Here is a 12,573-nt window from a genome sequence, read left to right on the forward strand (position 1 = left end):
GGAGGCAGTGTGTTTTCTTTCTGGTTTTACCAAACCCAAACCACGGAGGGAGCCACGTATGTATGTGCGCTGTTTCTGGGAGGGTAACAAAGCTTTTGTTCGCTTAAAAAAAAAAAATGCAGACTTGTGGATGGCACTGTTTCCAATTTTGAACAGTAACTGAATGTCAACCTATTGACCTACAGCAAGACAGAGACTGACAATGGCTGTCTCCTACGGAGGGGAGAGTTCGAGCTGACTACCAATAGACTCATCATAGCCTCTTCAGGAGCATGCACGTAGACAAGAGGGCCCTACATTCTGTTCAAGCTTCTTTCCCCAAACCATGATAGCGCTGGCCAAAAATTACCAAGCGTGGGAGACAGCGGTATAAGGTTTTGGTGTGAGGGACAACGAGTCAGAGAAAATACAATTGCCATCATTTCATACCAATCTTCATGCCCAATTTCCAGTGAAACTTTATATTGCTTTAACTCCCAGGATTAGAAACTGCAGGAAGTGCTTGGGTTGACCAGAACAAAAGGGTTGGTTTGCTAGGTCCCTTGTTTATGGATGGTTAAATGTAGTTTCTCTTCCTCACTGTGAAAATGGCATGCTGAAAATGAGGGTACACATTACCTTGAAAGACCAGGAGGGTCCATATCCATGCCAATATGAATAAAATCCCTGTCAAAACACATTGAGTCCAATAATGGTCATTATTCACCAGGTGACATACAAAAAAGAAAATACTTCAATAGCTTTAAAAATAGTTTATTTCCTTCTTCACAAACACACAAGCCTTCTGACCATTATCCAAGGCACCACAAATTAAATAAAAACTGAAGAGTACATTTGTCTTACGTGATTCAAGATAGAGTGGATTTTAAAAGCAAATGGGTGCCAACTGCAGGGTGGTCGGGAGGGGGTCAGGGCTGGTACCAGGAACGGGCATGCATTTTCCTAGTGTTCATTGCAACAGGCAGGAACCAGCACAGGTGCAGCCTATGAGCAGTTTTCCCAAGCAAGCAGGTCCGGAAGTGTGGCATCTCACGCTCTCTCCGTCTACCTCAGAAAATGCCAAGAGGACTTCCCTAAAGTACAAGCCTTCTCACTAGCAGTCTTGGTACCAGTAACAGAATATGATTATTAAATATCTTCAATGTGGTTTTCATTACAAAAAATAAAACATGTTTCACATAAAAGCTTTATAATATAATCCAGAGGCCAGGCTTAGTGTGCGTTTAAAGTCTGAAGCCAGGCGAGGCTGGCTACTTCTGACCACGTTTTCATTGCTTCCAGGCTTTACACTTTTTCTAAATACGCACCCAGCTTCTCACCAGTTTAAATGCTCATGGAACATGCTGAGCATCGTGACTGCCTTTCCGTAGCCCCTTTGGGATTATAATCCTAACCCAAGGAGAACAACTCTAATTTCTATTCATATTTGCTCATTCTCCCAAATCATGTGAGCGCTGACCAAATCCTAGCAAATGTCAGGTACAAAGGTTTGTGAGTAGAGGCCCAATGAGTAATTATGAATAATTTTACAATGATCTGGTTAAGAAAACATAAAGAAAAGGAATGATTTTCCTCATAAAAAAAAAAAAAAAAAAAAAAGAGCCTAGACTTGAATTTAAACAAGAGATAGACGTGAAAGGAATGAAATATTGCTTCCACCCGAGATGGGCATTCTCTACCCATGTAACAACAGAGCTACAGCAACACCCCCCGGTCGGGCCTCCTAGGGGCCTCCACTGGTAACTTTTGAGGTAGATGCTGATGGCTTGAAGAGAGGTAGGTACAGTCCAAATTTGTTTTCAATCCCTGCGAATGTTGCCACTGCCAGTTTGTAGCCCCCAACGTGATCAGGATTGGGAGCAGGCAGCGTGATCCGGGATTTAGGAACTGGCTCTGAGCCCATGGGTTTCCTGAAAGAGAAAAGAGAGTGGAGAATCTGAGTTTTGTTTTATTTTTTAACTCGGTAAAAACAACATCCAAAAACTGAACATCTGCACCATAAAGGAGTGGTGGAATTCTGGTCAGCTGTATGCTCCCCTTGGAAATAGGTCTGATCTGAAGACGTGGTTTCACTATTTTCCTGCATCTTCTCCATTTCAGCCCGTAGGTGGGCGTACCTTTCTCCAGGATGACTGAGTATGAGAAGCAACTGAAATGTAGCTTCAATTTAGCATGATGACACTTACACGCCTCCAAAGTCAATGTAGAACCAGCGCTGTAGCAATTCATATGTCAGCAAAGTCACACCAAACTGGGGTGAGGATCGAAGCACACGAGCTTTAAAAAAAAAGGGGGGGGGGAGAGAATATCAGGTATAATTAGATTTTTTAAAAACTTTACCTGATACCAAAGGTTTAGTTAAGGACAAATTATTTCCATACCGCCAGCTCCTTTCCACAGAGCTTTCGGGCCTTCCTCCTGCAGTATCTTCCTAAAGCAGTCCATCACGCCGCTGTAAGTGGTTTGGCCGGCCCTGGCGGCCACCTGTAATCGAGTCTTGATAACATCAGCAGGGGTCACTAAAGATGCCGCTGGCATACCTGCAGGAAAGACAACGCCGTGGCAGTCTGCTCACATTCTCACTATATAAAAAATAACTGCTCTTTGAACTGCTGGCCCGTGGAAGGAAAGTTAAGAATCCGAGGAAATCAGATGCCTATTTTACTGTCCCCTCTGGGACATACCACCCTAACCATCTTGTCTATGGCGATGGAGGCTCCCGCACATCTATGGACACCCCTCGCCCCCTCCCCCATCACCTCCACTTGTAAAGCTCCTGTTCTTAAATAGTTGTAATGAATTATTTATCAACAACAGTCCGTCCAGGGGGTGAGAGTAAACGGAGAGGAGAGAGCACGTCTTTGGATCTCCGCCCCCACTCTCCTTTTGAAATCAGAAACTCACCAAGTTATTAGATCTGATTTTTCAGAGGTGACGCTTGTTATGCGTTTCCTCTTCATGCTTTTCTGTGGCTGCTGGCAGTCACGGGAGGTGCCTTCTCGCACACAGTCAACCACCCCCGACTCTCCAAACCCTGACCTCTCCAGTTACACCAGAAAAAGGCTTTACTGGTAGCTAAGCAAACACTGTGTGCTGTGTGTGTGTGTGTGTGTGTGTGTGTGTATGTGTGTAAAGGGCACTGTGGAGGAGACTCACATAGATAACACGTTAGGATTCCTTTTTTCAGAGACTGACATCTCCTAGAGAAAATATCTGACGGAAAGCTTAAGATTTATACTGGCTGGTCATCAATGAAAAAGGAACAACAACAACAACACAACCCTCCCCTAATTACCAATGGGAAATATTTCTACAGTCATTTCATCCAAAATGGGGCAGCCCATGTTTAGATTTTTTAAAAGCGAGACTGTGCTCAGAAGACACTGTCTCTTCTGGTTTTATTACTTTTCCATTATGAACCCACTCCAAACCAAATTGGTCAAATGCAGATACATAAATCTCCTTTGCTTTTTTTAAGGCTTAATAATTCTGTAAGAATTTCTGTCCAAACCAACGTGGTCTGGCTCGCAGCGCCATCCCATCCTTCTAACAGACAGCTTTAAAGCTACAGTGCGCGCGTGTCTGGGGAAGCGCGCACGGTACACGTCTGCACTTTCCTTACGCAGCTGAAGCTCTTCCTCTTCCGTCTGGACTGAGCTCCTCAAACTTCATCTTAGGTCACTGTTTTTACAAAGCACATCACATATCTGCATGTGAAAAAGCTCACTTTCGATTCCAGTTCTTCACTGGATAAGTCGTCCTTAATTTCCTCGGAGCTTGTTGGAATTATTTTAACTTTGAGCCAGAAGTTTATCCTCCAACATAATGGAAGGAAACAGGAAAAATGCTTAGAAACCCACGGTGTTCACACCACCGATTTTGCTTTACTTCCTGGCTCAGAAAGAGTTTAGCAAGGCCGTCTGCCGTAAACATCCAGTAAAATCCTCCTTACAGTGCTGGGCAGGCATGTCAGAGTGTGACTGTGAAAGATGCACAAGCAATGAAACGGGGAAAGTTTCCTTCAGTTAGGGTAGTTTTCATATACAGTTCCTTGTTATGGAAAAAAAAAAAGAGCAAGAGAGATGCATTGGCGGGAGGTGGGGTGGGGTGGGGTGGGGGGCGGGGGTGGCAGAGGAAAGATCCTCATTAGTGGAATAAAATTGCCAAAAGAAACATAAGATGTTTAGTAAGATATCTAGTAAACATAAGATGTTTAGTTTCATGTGTGTTTGTTGGGGGGATGCTGGAAACACAGTAGCCTGCACGAGAATCTCACCCTCTCCATCCCCAGCTCCCATCTCTCAGAGGAGGCAGCTGCCCTCAGAGAAACTGTCTCTCTGTAGACAGGGGTTTTCTCTTAATCTGGAGAGCAACAGGCTGCTCCAAAACAAGGCTGGGACAGACGAGTAGCCAGCCTGGTCCCTCCTGGCTTCTAAAAGGCGGTGGCTATAGTGATCCAGGCCAAGGGTTCTCTATTCCCAAGGACGGGGGTGGGTAAGAGGGGGCTAGAACTGGAGTCTTCTTCTAGGCTCCTCAACAGGGAGGGGACCTGAGGCTTCAGTGATAGACAAACGGGGAGACCTCAGGACCACCCATTACTCGTGTGACAGGAACAATTCGGGGTGCTCTCTAGCCAATAGAAAACACCTCTCTTTAAGGGGGCACAGCAGCTGGAGAGTAGAAGTTCATTTACAACAAAAAGGAAGCATGACCAGCAAAAGACAACTTTGGGGCAAGTCATCCTTAATTTTCCTCACTATCCCATTACTATTTGTAAAGGATCTACCTCTCTGTTTATGGCATTCAGAGTTTATACCTATTTATTTTGGATCAAGGTTATGAGTTTTAAAGATTCCCTTCGCATCCTTATCTAAATTACCTGCTTGTATCAGCTTCTAAGAAAAGTGTGGAGATTCTCACTTGAAATGAGAAAATACCATGTTCGTGTCATACTTTTCAGTTGGGGTTTTATAAGATAGTATTATGTTGATAATACTTAGAGGCTGATGTCGGTGAGTTTTACCTTTTATAAGTGCAAACATGCCTCTGTACTTCTGAATGCTATTTTCAAACCCTGGCTTCCATTTAGTCTGACACCAATATTGCTCAACTTGCTTACTGTTGGTATATGCCTGGTCCATGGTTTTCAATTCATTCTCTTTCAGTTTTTCTACGTTTCTGTTTTCTCAAACTTCAGGTGACTACATTTCTTTTCAGAACTCATCAGAAGGCATCTGTTTTGACTTAGGAGCATTGAATCCACTCCATTGTGGCGATGATTGTGGTTAACAGACTTATTTCTGCCGCCCTACATTACGGCTTTTATTTTCTCTGCTTTTGTTTCCTTCTTGAACTCCACCCTTTCCTGCCGAATGTATTCCAATGCCGTGTGCATTTGTTACACAGGTGTGATATTTACAATGTGGACAAGTAATTAGCGTGGACTTCCTTTCTTCACCAGCAGGCGAGCCCTTCAGCACACTTCCACCTTCGTCCTTCCTTTGCTTTATCTGCCTCGCAAGGACTCCTCTTGTATAAAAACGTGTGTGCCAAAGTGAACAGTTAGTAGCACAGACCCTCAGGTATAACTTCATTTGCTGTTTCATGTATCCCACATTTTCTTCTTTCTTAAATTCACTTTTCATTTTGACTCGGAAGTCTGAGGGGTAGCCTTTGAGTCCTGGCATGGAGAAACTCACTTAAGCTTGGCCCGAACGCTCGTGTGCCGGGAATGTAACTGAGGTCCGAGACATCCTCCCTCGGCATTCTGAAGCTACCCAGGACTGAAGGTGAGAAGTCCTCCTTCCCTTATTGAATTAGACCTCCTGGATTAATCCTACATATCTCTTAAATGTGCTCAAATTTTTCATCTCTGTATTTTTGCTCCACATTCTAGAGCGTTCTTTTTTTGTTGTTGTTCTTTTTTCCCATGAGTTTACTTTCCAGATGCCTAATTTGGTCTTTGATCAAATCCATTCTATCATTCAGACCATCTACGGATTTTTAATCTTGGCAATCCTGTTATTAGCTTTCAAGGAAGCCTCTTTACTGATCGTTCCTTTAAAATCTCTCTGAGGACCTTAATTATAGTTCTTCAAAGTTCTCCTCTGTTCCCTGAATTGCCTGTTTTCTCTCTAATTCATCTGTTTACTTGCCTTACAGCTCAGTCTTGTCTGAGGACCTCTGTCTGTCTATTGATTTTCAAGTTCAAAGGACAGGCTGATTAGTGCTGTGGAGGCTTTTACCAGTGTCACCCTAGGACAGTGTCAACCACAGTCTTCTCTCCTGAATGAGAGGATGGTCTATGGGTTTTGAGACACAGGCCTGTTAACTGGATGCAAGGGGCTAAGTTAGCTGCAGAGTGGGGACCTTCCAAATCAGCTGAAATACAAAGTACTTCACTCTGGAAGTACAGGGAATTATTTTACACCCCTATGGGGAAGAGTGGCCATTAACACTCCCCCCCTCAACCCCCCCACCCCGGCACCTGTGGTAAAGGCCTAGAATTATCTTAAACCTTGCTTGTCCTGCTTTCTTTCAGTCTCCCTCCTAGCAAGTGTTGCCTGAAGCTCCAAATGAAAAGGGAGGGGGGGGGGGGCGGGGACTACGCCTAACCTTCAGGCCAGGAAATGAAATTCTTTAACCCTTGCTCATGATTTACACTGAAACCTCCACCCCACACTCCAGACATTCTATTGTTCACTGGGAGGTCAAAAATTCTCTGGGTCTTCTTTTACTACAAGTAGTTTTTCCTACCAGTATTTTGCTCTGTGGCATCTTTCAGTCCAATTTCAGAGTCACTATGATTCTGTTTCCCGCCTTTTAAGGGCTGCTGCTGACATTTTCTAGTGTCAGGGAGGAGTTTTGAAAATGTATTTTTTGACATTTTAAGTATTTGGGAGGAGGAAAGACAAATGAATATGTTCAGTTCATTACCTTGATCTAATCTCTCCATTACATTAAAAAAAAAATAACCTAAGAACTGCTTTTAAATTATTTTTCCCTTTTTTATTGAATTTATTGAATGGCATTGGTTAATAAAATTATATAGGTTTCAGGTGTACAATTCTATAATATGTAATCTGTATACTGTATTGTTTGTTCACCACCCGAAGTCAAATCTTTTTCCATCACCATTTATCCCCCTTTACCCTCTTCTACCTCCACCCCCCCACCCCCTTTTCTCTGGTAGTCACCATACTGTTGTCTGTGTCTATGAGGGTCTTTTTTTTCTTTTTGTTTGTTTACTACCTTCAACTTTTTCACACTGCCCCCAAACCCTCCTCCTCTCTGACAGCTGTCAGTCTGTTCTCTATGAGTCTGTTTCCATTTTGTTTGTTAGTTCATTTTGTTCAATAGATTCCACATATGAGTGAAATCATATGGTACTTGTCTTTCTCTGACTGGTTTTCTTCATTTAGTATAATGCTCTCCAGGTCCATCCATGATGTCATAAAAGGGGATTTTTCCTTCTTTTTTATGGTCGAGTATAAATATTCCACCAATTTTTTATCCACTCATCCACTGATAAACACTTGGGCTGCTGCTCCCAAATCTTGGCTATCCTAATATATAAAAACCCAGGGTCCAAAATGACCAAAGGCTCTACCGATCGCCAGGCTGCGCACGCAGCAGGCTCCGGTGGGTGGGGACTGACGAGAGGGCTGAACTGCTGACCTCTCGGGGAGAGAGAGAGAGGCGGGGCTGATCAGTGGCTACCGAGGCTGCTGGCGAGGCCAAGAGAGATAAGAGAAGCAGGGTCTGATCCGTAATCTCGAGGCTGCGGATCAGACCCTGCTTCTCTATCTCCCCAGGCCTCGCCAGCAGCCGCACCTCTCTCTTTCCAAGAGATCAGCAGTTCAGCCCACTTGCCAGCAGCCTGGGGTAGCTGTTGATCAGCCCCACCTCTCTGATCAGGCCCAGAGACGCTGACTGGTATAGAAACCGACCAATCAGAACCAAATCTGGGTGAAGTGCGAGGAGCCAATGACTGCCTAGGAGGCGGAGATTTTGACGCTGACTGGCATAGAAATCAACCAATCAGAACCAAATCTGGGTGAAGTGCGAAGGCAGAACCTAAGGTGGGGGCTGAGGAGGAGTTTTAAGGGCAACAGCTGTTTGGTGTAATGTGTAAGAAAGCAGTTCAATTTTTTAATGACCAGTTTGGCAATATAGTGCATATGGCTGGCTATCACTACAGATATAGAGATTATGTATTTTTGTCTGCCAAGAGCATCTCCTCCTTCTGAAAAAGCCCCCCCCCCCCCCATTTAAGCAATCCTATCCTATATAATCAATCTATACTAATAAAAGGGTAATATGCTAATTAGACCGGGTCGACTGGCCATCTTCTGAATGTCCGGCTTCCTTCTGGACAAAGCCATGGTGGTGGGGGCCAAGGCAGAGGCAGTTAGGGGCGATCAGGCCGGCAGAGCGGGGGCAGTTTGGGGTGAGATCAGACAAGCAGGGGAGAGCAGTTAGGGGTGATCAGGCAGGCAGAGGCAGTTAGGGGCAATCAGGCAGGCTGGCAGAGAGGTTAGGGGCCATCAGGCAGGCAGGCAGAGGGGCTAGGGGCAATCAGGCTGGCAGGCAGGTGAGCGGTTAGGAGCCAGCGGTCCCAGATTGTGAGAGGGATGTCCCCCAAGGGGTCCCCGATTGGAGAGGGTGCAGCCTAGGCTGAGGGAATCCACACACCGCCCCCCCCCCCTGCTGCTGCATGAATTTCGTGCACCGGTCCACTAGTTGTAAATAATGCTGTAACAAATATGTGTAACTCATTTCGAATCAGTGTTTTGGGTTTCTTGGGGTACATTCCCAGAAGTGGAATCACTGGGTCATAAGGCAATTACATTTTTACTTTTTTGAGATAACTCTTTTCACAGTGGCTGCATCAGTTTGCATTCCCTTTTCTTCACATCCTCAGCAACACTTGTTTGTTGATATGGATGATAGCAATTCTGACAGGAGTGAGGTGATATCTCATTGTGGTTTTTAATTTGCATTCTCCTGATGATTAGTGATGTTGAGCATCTTTCCATATGTTCATTGGCCATCTATATGTCCTCTTTGGAGAACTGACAATTCAGGTCCTTTGTGCATTTAATTGGATTGGTTTTTTTATTGAGTTTTATAAGTTCTTTATAAATTTTGGATATTAACCGCTTATCAGATGTATTATTGGCAAATATATTCTCCCAGTAAGTGGGTTGTCTTTTCATTTTGTTGATGGTTTCCTTTGCTGTTCAAGAACTTTTCAGTTTGATGTAGTCCCATCTGTGTTTGTTTGTTTCTCTTGCCCAAGGCGATATAGTGGGAAAAAAATATTGCTATGAGGAATGTCTGAGATTTTAATGCCTATGTTTTCTTCTAGGATTTTTATGGTTTAGAGTCTAACACTTAAGTCTTTAATCCATTTTATTTTTTTGTATGGTGTAAGAAGGTGGTCTAGTTTCATTTTTTGCATGTATCTGTCCAATTTTCCCAGTACTATTTATTGAATAGACTATCTTTACCATGCTGTTTTGATTACTATGCCTTGTAGTCAACTCTGATATCAGGTAGCGTGATTCCTCCAACTTTTGTTCTTTTTTTCTCAATATTGCTGTGGCTATTTGATGTCTTGTGGGATTCCATAAAAAACTTTGGAATATTTGTTCTAATTCTGTGAAATATGCCATTGGTATCTTGATAGGAATTATATTGAATCTATAAGTTACTTTAGGAAGTATGGACATTTGAACATGAACATGGTATATGCTTCTACTTATTTGTATTGTTTTCAATTTCTTTTTTCAGTGACATATAGTTTTATGAGTAGAGGTCTTTTACATCCTTGATTAAATTTATCCCTAGGCATTTTATTTTTTGGATGCAATTATAAACATGCTATTTAGCCTCCATGTCTTTGTGTATTTTTTTTGGAATGTGATTTATTTCTAGTTTCATACCATTGTGGTCAGAGAAGATGCTTGATATGATTTCAGTCTTATTACATTTACTGAGATTTGTTTTGTGTCCTAACAAATAGTCTATCCTAGAAAATGTTCCATGTGCACTTGAAAAGAATGTATATTCTGAAAATATAAATTAAATCCATCTGATTTAGTGTGTCATTTAAGGCTGCCATTTCCTCGTTGATTTTCTGCCTGGAAGATCTATCCAATGATGTCAATGGGATGTCAAAATCCCCTACTGACTCTATTACTGTCAATCTTTCCCTTTATGTCCATCAGGATTTGCTTTATATATTTAGGTGCTCCTATATTAGGTGCATAAATGTTTATAAGGGCTATATCCTCTTGTTGGATTGCTACCTTTATCATTATGTAGAGGTCTTCTTTGTCTCTTACTATAGGCTTTGTTTTCAAATCTATTTTGTCAGATATAAGTATTGCTATCGTTTTCCATCCTTTTACTTTTAGTCCATGTGTATCTTTCGTTGTGATGTGGTTCTCTTGTAAACAGCATACATGTGTATCTTGGTTTCTTATCCATTCAGCTACCCTATGTCTTTTCATTAGAGCATTTAAGCCACTTACATTTAAAGTGATTATTGATAGATACATATTTACTGCTATTTTAGTCCTTTAACTATGTTCTTCTGTTAAAGAAGACCCTTTGACATTTCTTGTAATATTGGTTTGGTGGTAACTAACTTCTTTGTTTTTTTTTTGTCAGGGAAGCTCTTTATTTCTCCTTGAATTTTACACAACTTTGCTGGGTGGAGTAGTCTTGGTTGTGGGTTCTTGCTTTTCATCACTTTGAATGTTTTATGCCAATCCCTTCTGGCTTGAAATGTTTCTGTTTAGAAATCAGCTGACAGTCTTCTGGAAGCTCCCTTGTAGGTAACTAACTGTCATCCCTTGCTGCTTTTAAGATTCCCTCTTCATCTTTAAACTATGCCATTTTAATTCTGATGTGTCTTGGTGTGGGCCTCTTTGGGTTCATCTTTTTTGGGGACTCTGTAATTCATGGACTTGTGTGTCTTTTTCCTTTACAAGGTAAGGGACGTTTTCAATCATTCCTTTTCAAATAGTTTCTCAATTCCTCGCTCTCTCTCTCCTCCTTGTGGTACCCCTATGATGTAGACATTGTTACGCTTCATGTTGTCCCAAACGTCCCTAAACTATCCTCATTTAAAAATTACTTTTTCTTTTTCGGCTCTGATTGGGTATTTCTTTGTCCCTTGTCTTCCAAACCGCTGATTCTAAGTGAACAAACTGGAATATGAACCTGGGTAGTCTGACACCATGATCCATGCCACGAACCACTTTGCTGTGATGGCTAACAATGCTTCAGAAATGATATTAAGTGAAAACCACATATATACACAATGTGATCAAAACTCTGTTAAAAACCATTCAAGGGGGAGAAAATTAACAAGAATGTTAAATAGTGATTATAGCGTTGTGGAATAATGGGTAATATTTTATTTAACCTTTATGTTATTTTCATAATCATAAAAAAAAAACGTAAAAGAGAAAGAAATCAACTAGTAATTTCTATAGCTTGGTTGTATGGGTTTTTAGAAAACACCACCCAGAGATGAAATCATGTCTGAGTAGCTACCTTCTGCAAGGGAAGAATTAAAGGGGATATTTTTGTGGTTTGAAGAAAAAACAAAGTCTTAGACTTTGATCTGAGCTTTAATTCTTCTGATTTCACAACCGATTTCTGTAGTGATTTATAGACAGATTCTTTTGGATTCAATAAACAATTGGCTAACATTTATTGAGTATTTATTATACGCTAGGCACATAGTTGCTCTCACTTGAGCCTCACAACCATGCCTCCTAGTTGGTAATTATCTCCATTTATAGCCAAGGAAAGCAAAGCTTAGGGGAGATTAAAATGACTTGGCCAAGGTCATGCACTACTAAGTGGTTAGTTCTCCTTATTAGGTGTTCAACCTTATTTCAAGTAAGTAATTTAAAACCAACTGTATGATAACCTTTGGCTCAAAAAATATTATCATTTATATATATGTAAATGATACCTAAAGGACACAGTGAGTCAATGGCAAGATGGGATTAAATGTGGGTAGTTTATATTCTTGTCTTGAAATCATGATTTCCTGATACAGGTAGAGAGATCTCATTGCTACTTTTACACTAGGGTTCCCCCAGGCAGCCAGGAAGGATCAATCCTGCCTCATATGCCAATATCACTGCCTTTGAAGAAAAAGAATTAATTAAGAATAAAGAGCAGCTACCTGGGTTCCTTTCTCCAGGAGCTCCCCAGGCTACAGGCAGGACAAGGAGCCCACAAAACAGCAAGCAACTTCTCAAAGCCGGGGGTTGTTCTCAGGAGACTTAAGCCACCTATCTGATGAGAACAACACCTGTATCAAAACTGCTTGGACCCAGGCATCACAGGACTGCCTTAGGGTTTGTTAACTCATTAAATGTTTGTCAACACCTGGAGAGCTAATCCAGATTGTTCCGGCCTTTAGGGTCTCTGCACCAGGAGTAGCATCAAAGAACACACTGATCCCTGCTGTGGCTATAATCAAATTTCCTCTAGGGATTTACATGGCGATGGAGAAACCAACCTCCACATCTATTTATCTTCTTC

At 42.1% G+C, this 12,573-nt stretch overlaps 1 protein-coding gene across 2 annotated transcripts in view; it reads right to left on the bottom strand.

Annotated features, from left to right (window-relative positions):
- Positions 1 to 743: 743 nt before the first annotated feature.
- The window catches only part of SLC25A13 (solute carrier family 25 member 13), a 158,745-nt gene continuing 146,915 nt past the window's right edge, over positions 744 to 12,573 (bottom strand). For both annotated transcript variants that reach the window (XM_080664864.1, XM_080664865.1), the window contains exons 16-18: positions 2,382 to 2,540; positions 2,187 to 2,277; positions 744 to 1,910 (exon numbers count right to left, since the gene is read on the bottom strand). In XM_080664864.1, coding sequence (XP_080520990.1) covers positions 1,724 to 1,910; positions 2,187 to 2,277; positions 2,382 to 2,540 — 437 coding nt within the window. In that variant the 3' untranslated portion in view covers positions 744 to 1,723. The remainder of the gene's footprint in view (positions 1,911 to 2,186; positions 2,278 to 2,381; positions 2,541 to 12,573) is intronic.

This window comes from Plecotus auritus (assembly GCF_963455305.1).
Source record: "Plecotus auritus genome assembly, chromosome: 4".
Taxonomy (NCBI): Eukaryota; Metazoa; Chordata; class Mammalia; order Chiroptera; family Vespertilionidae; genus Plecotus; species Plecotus auritus.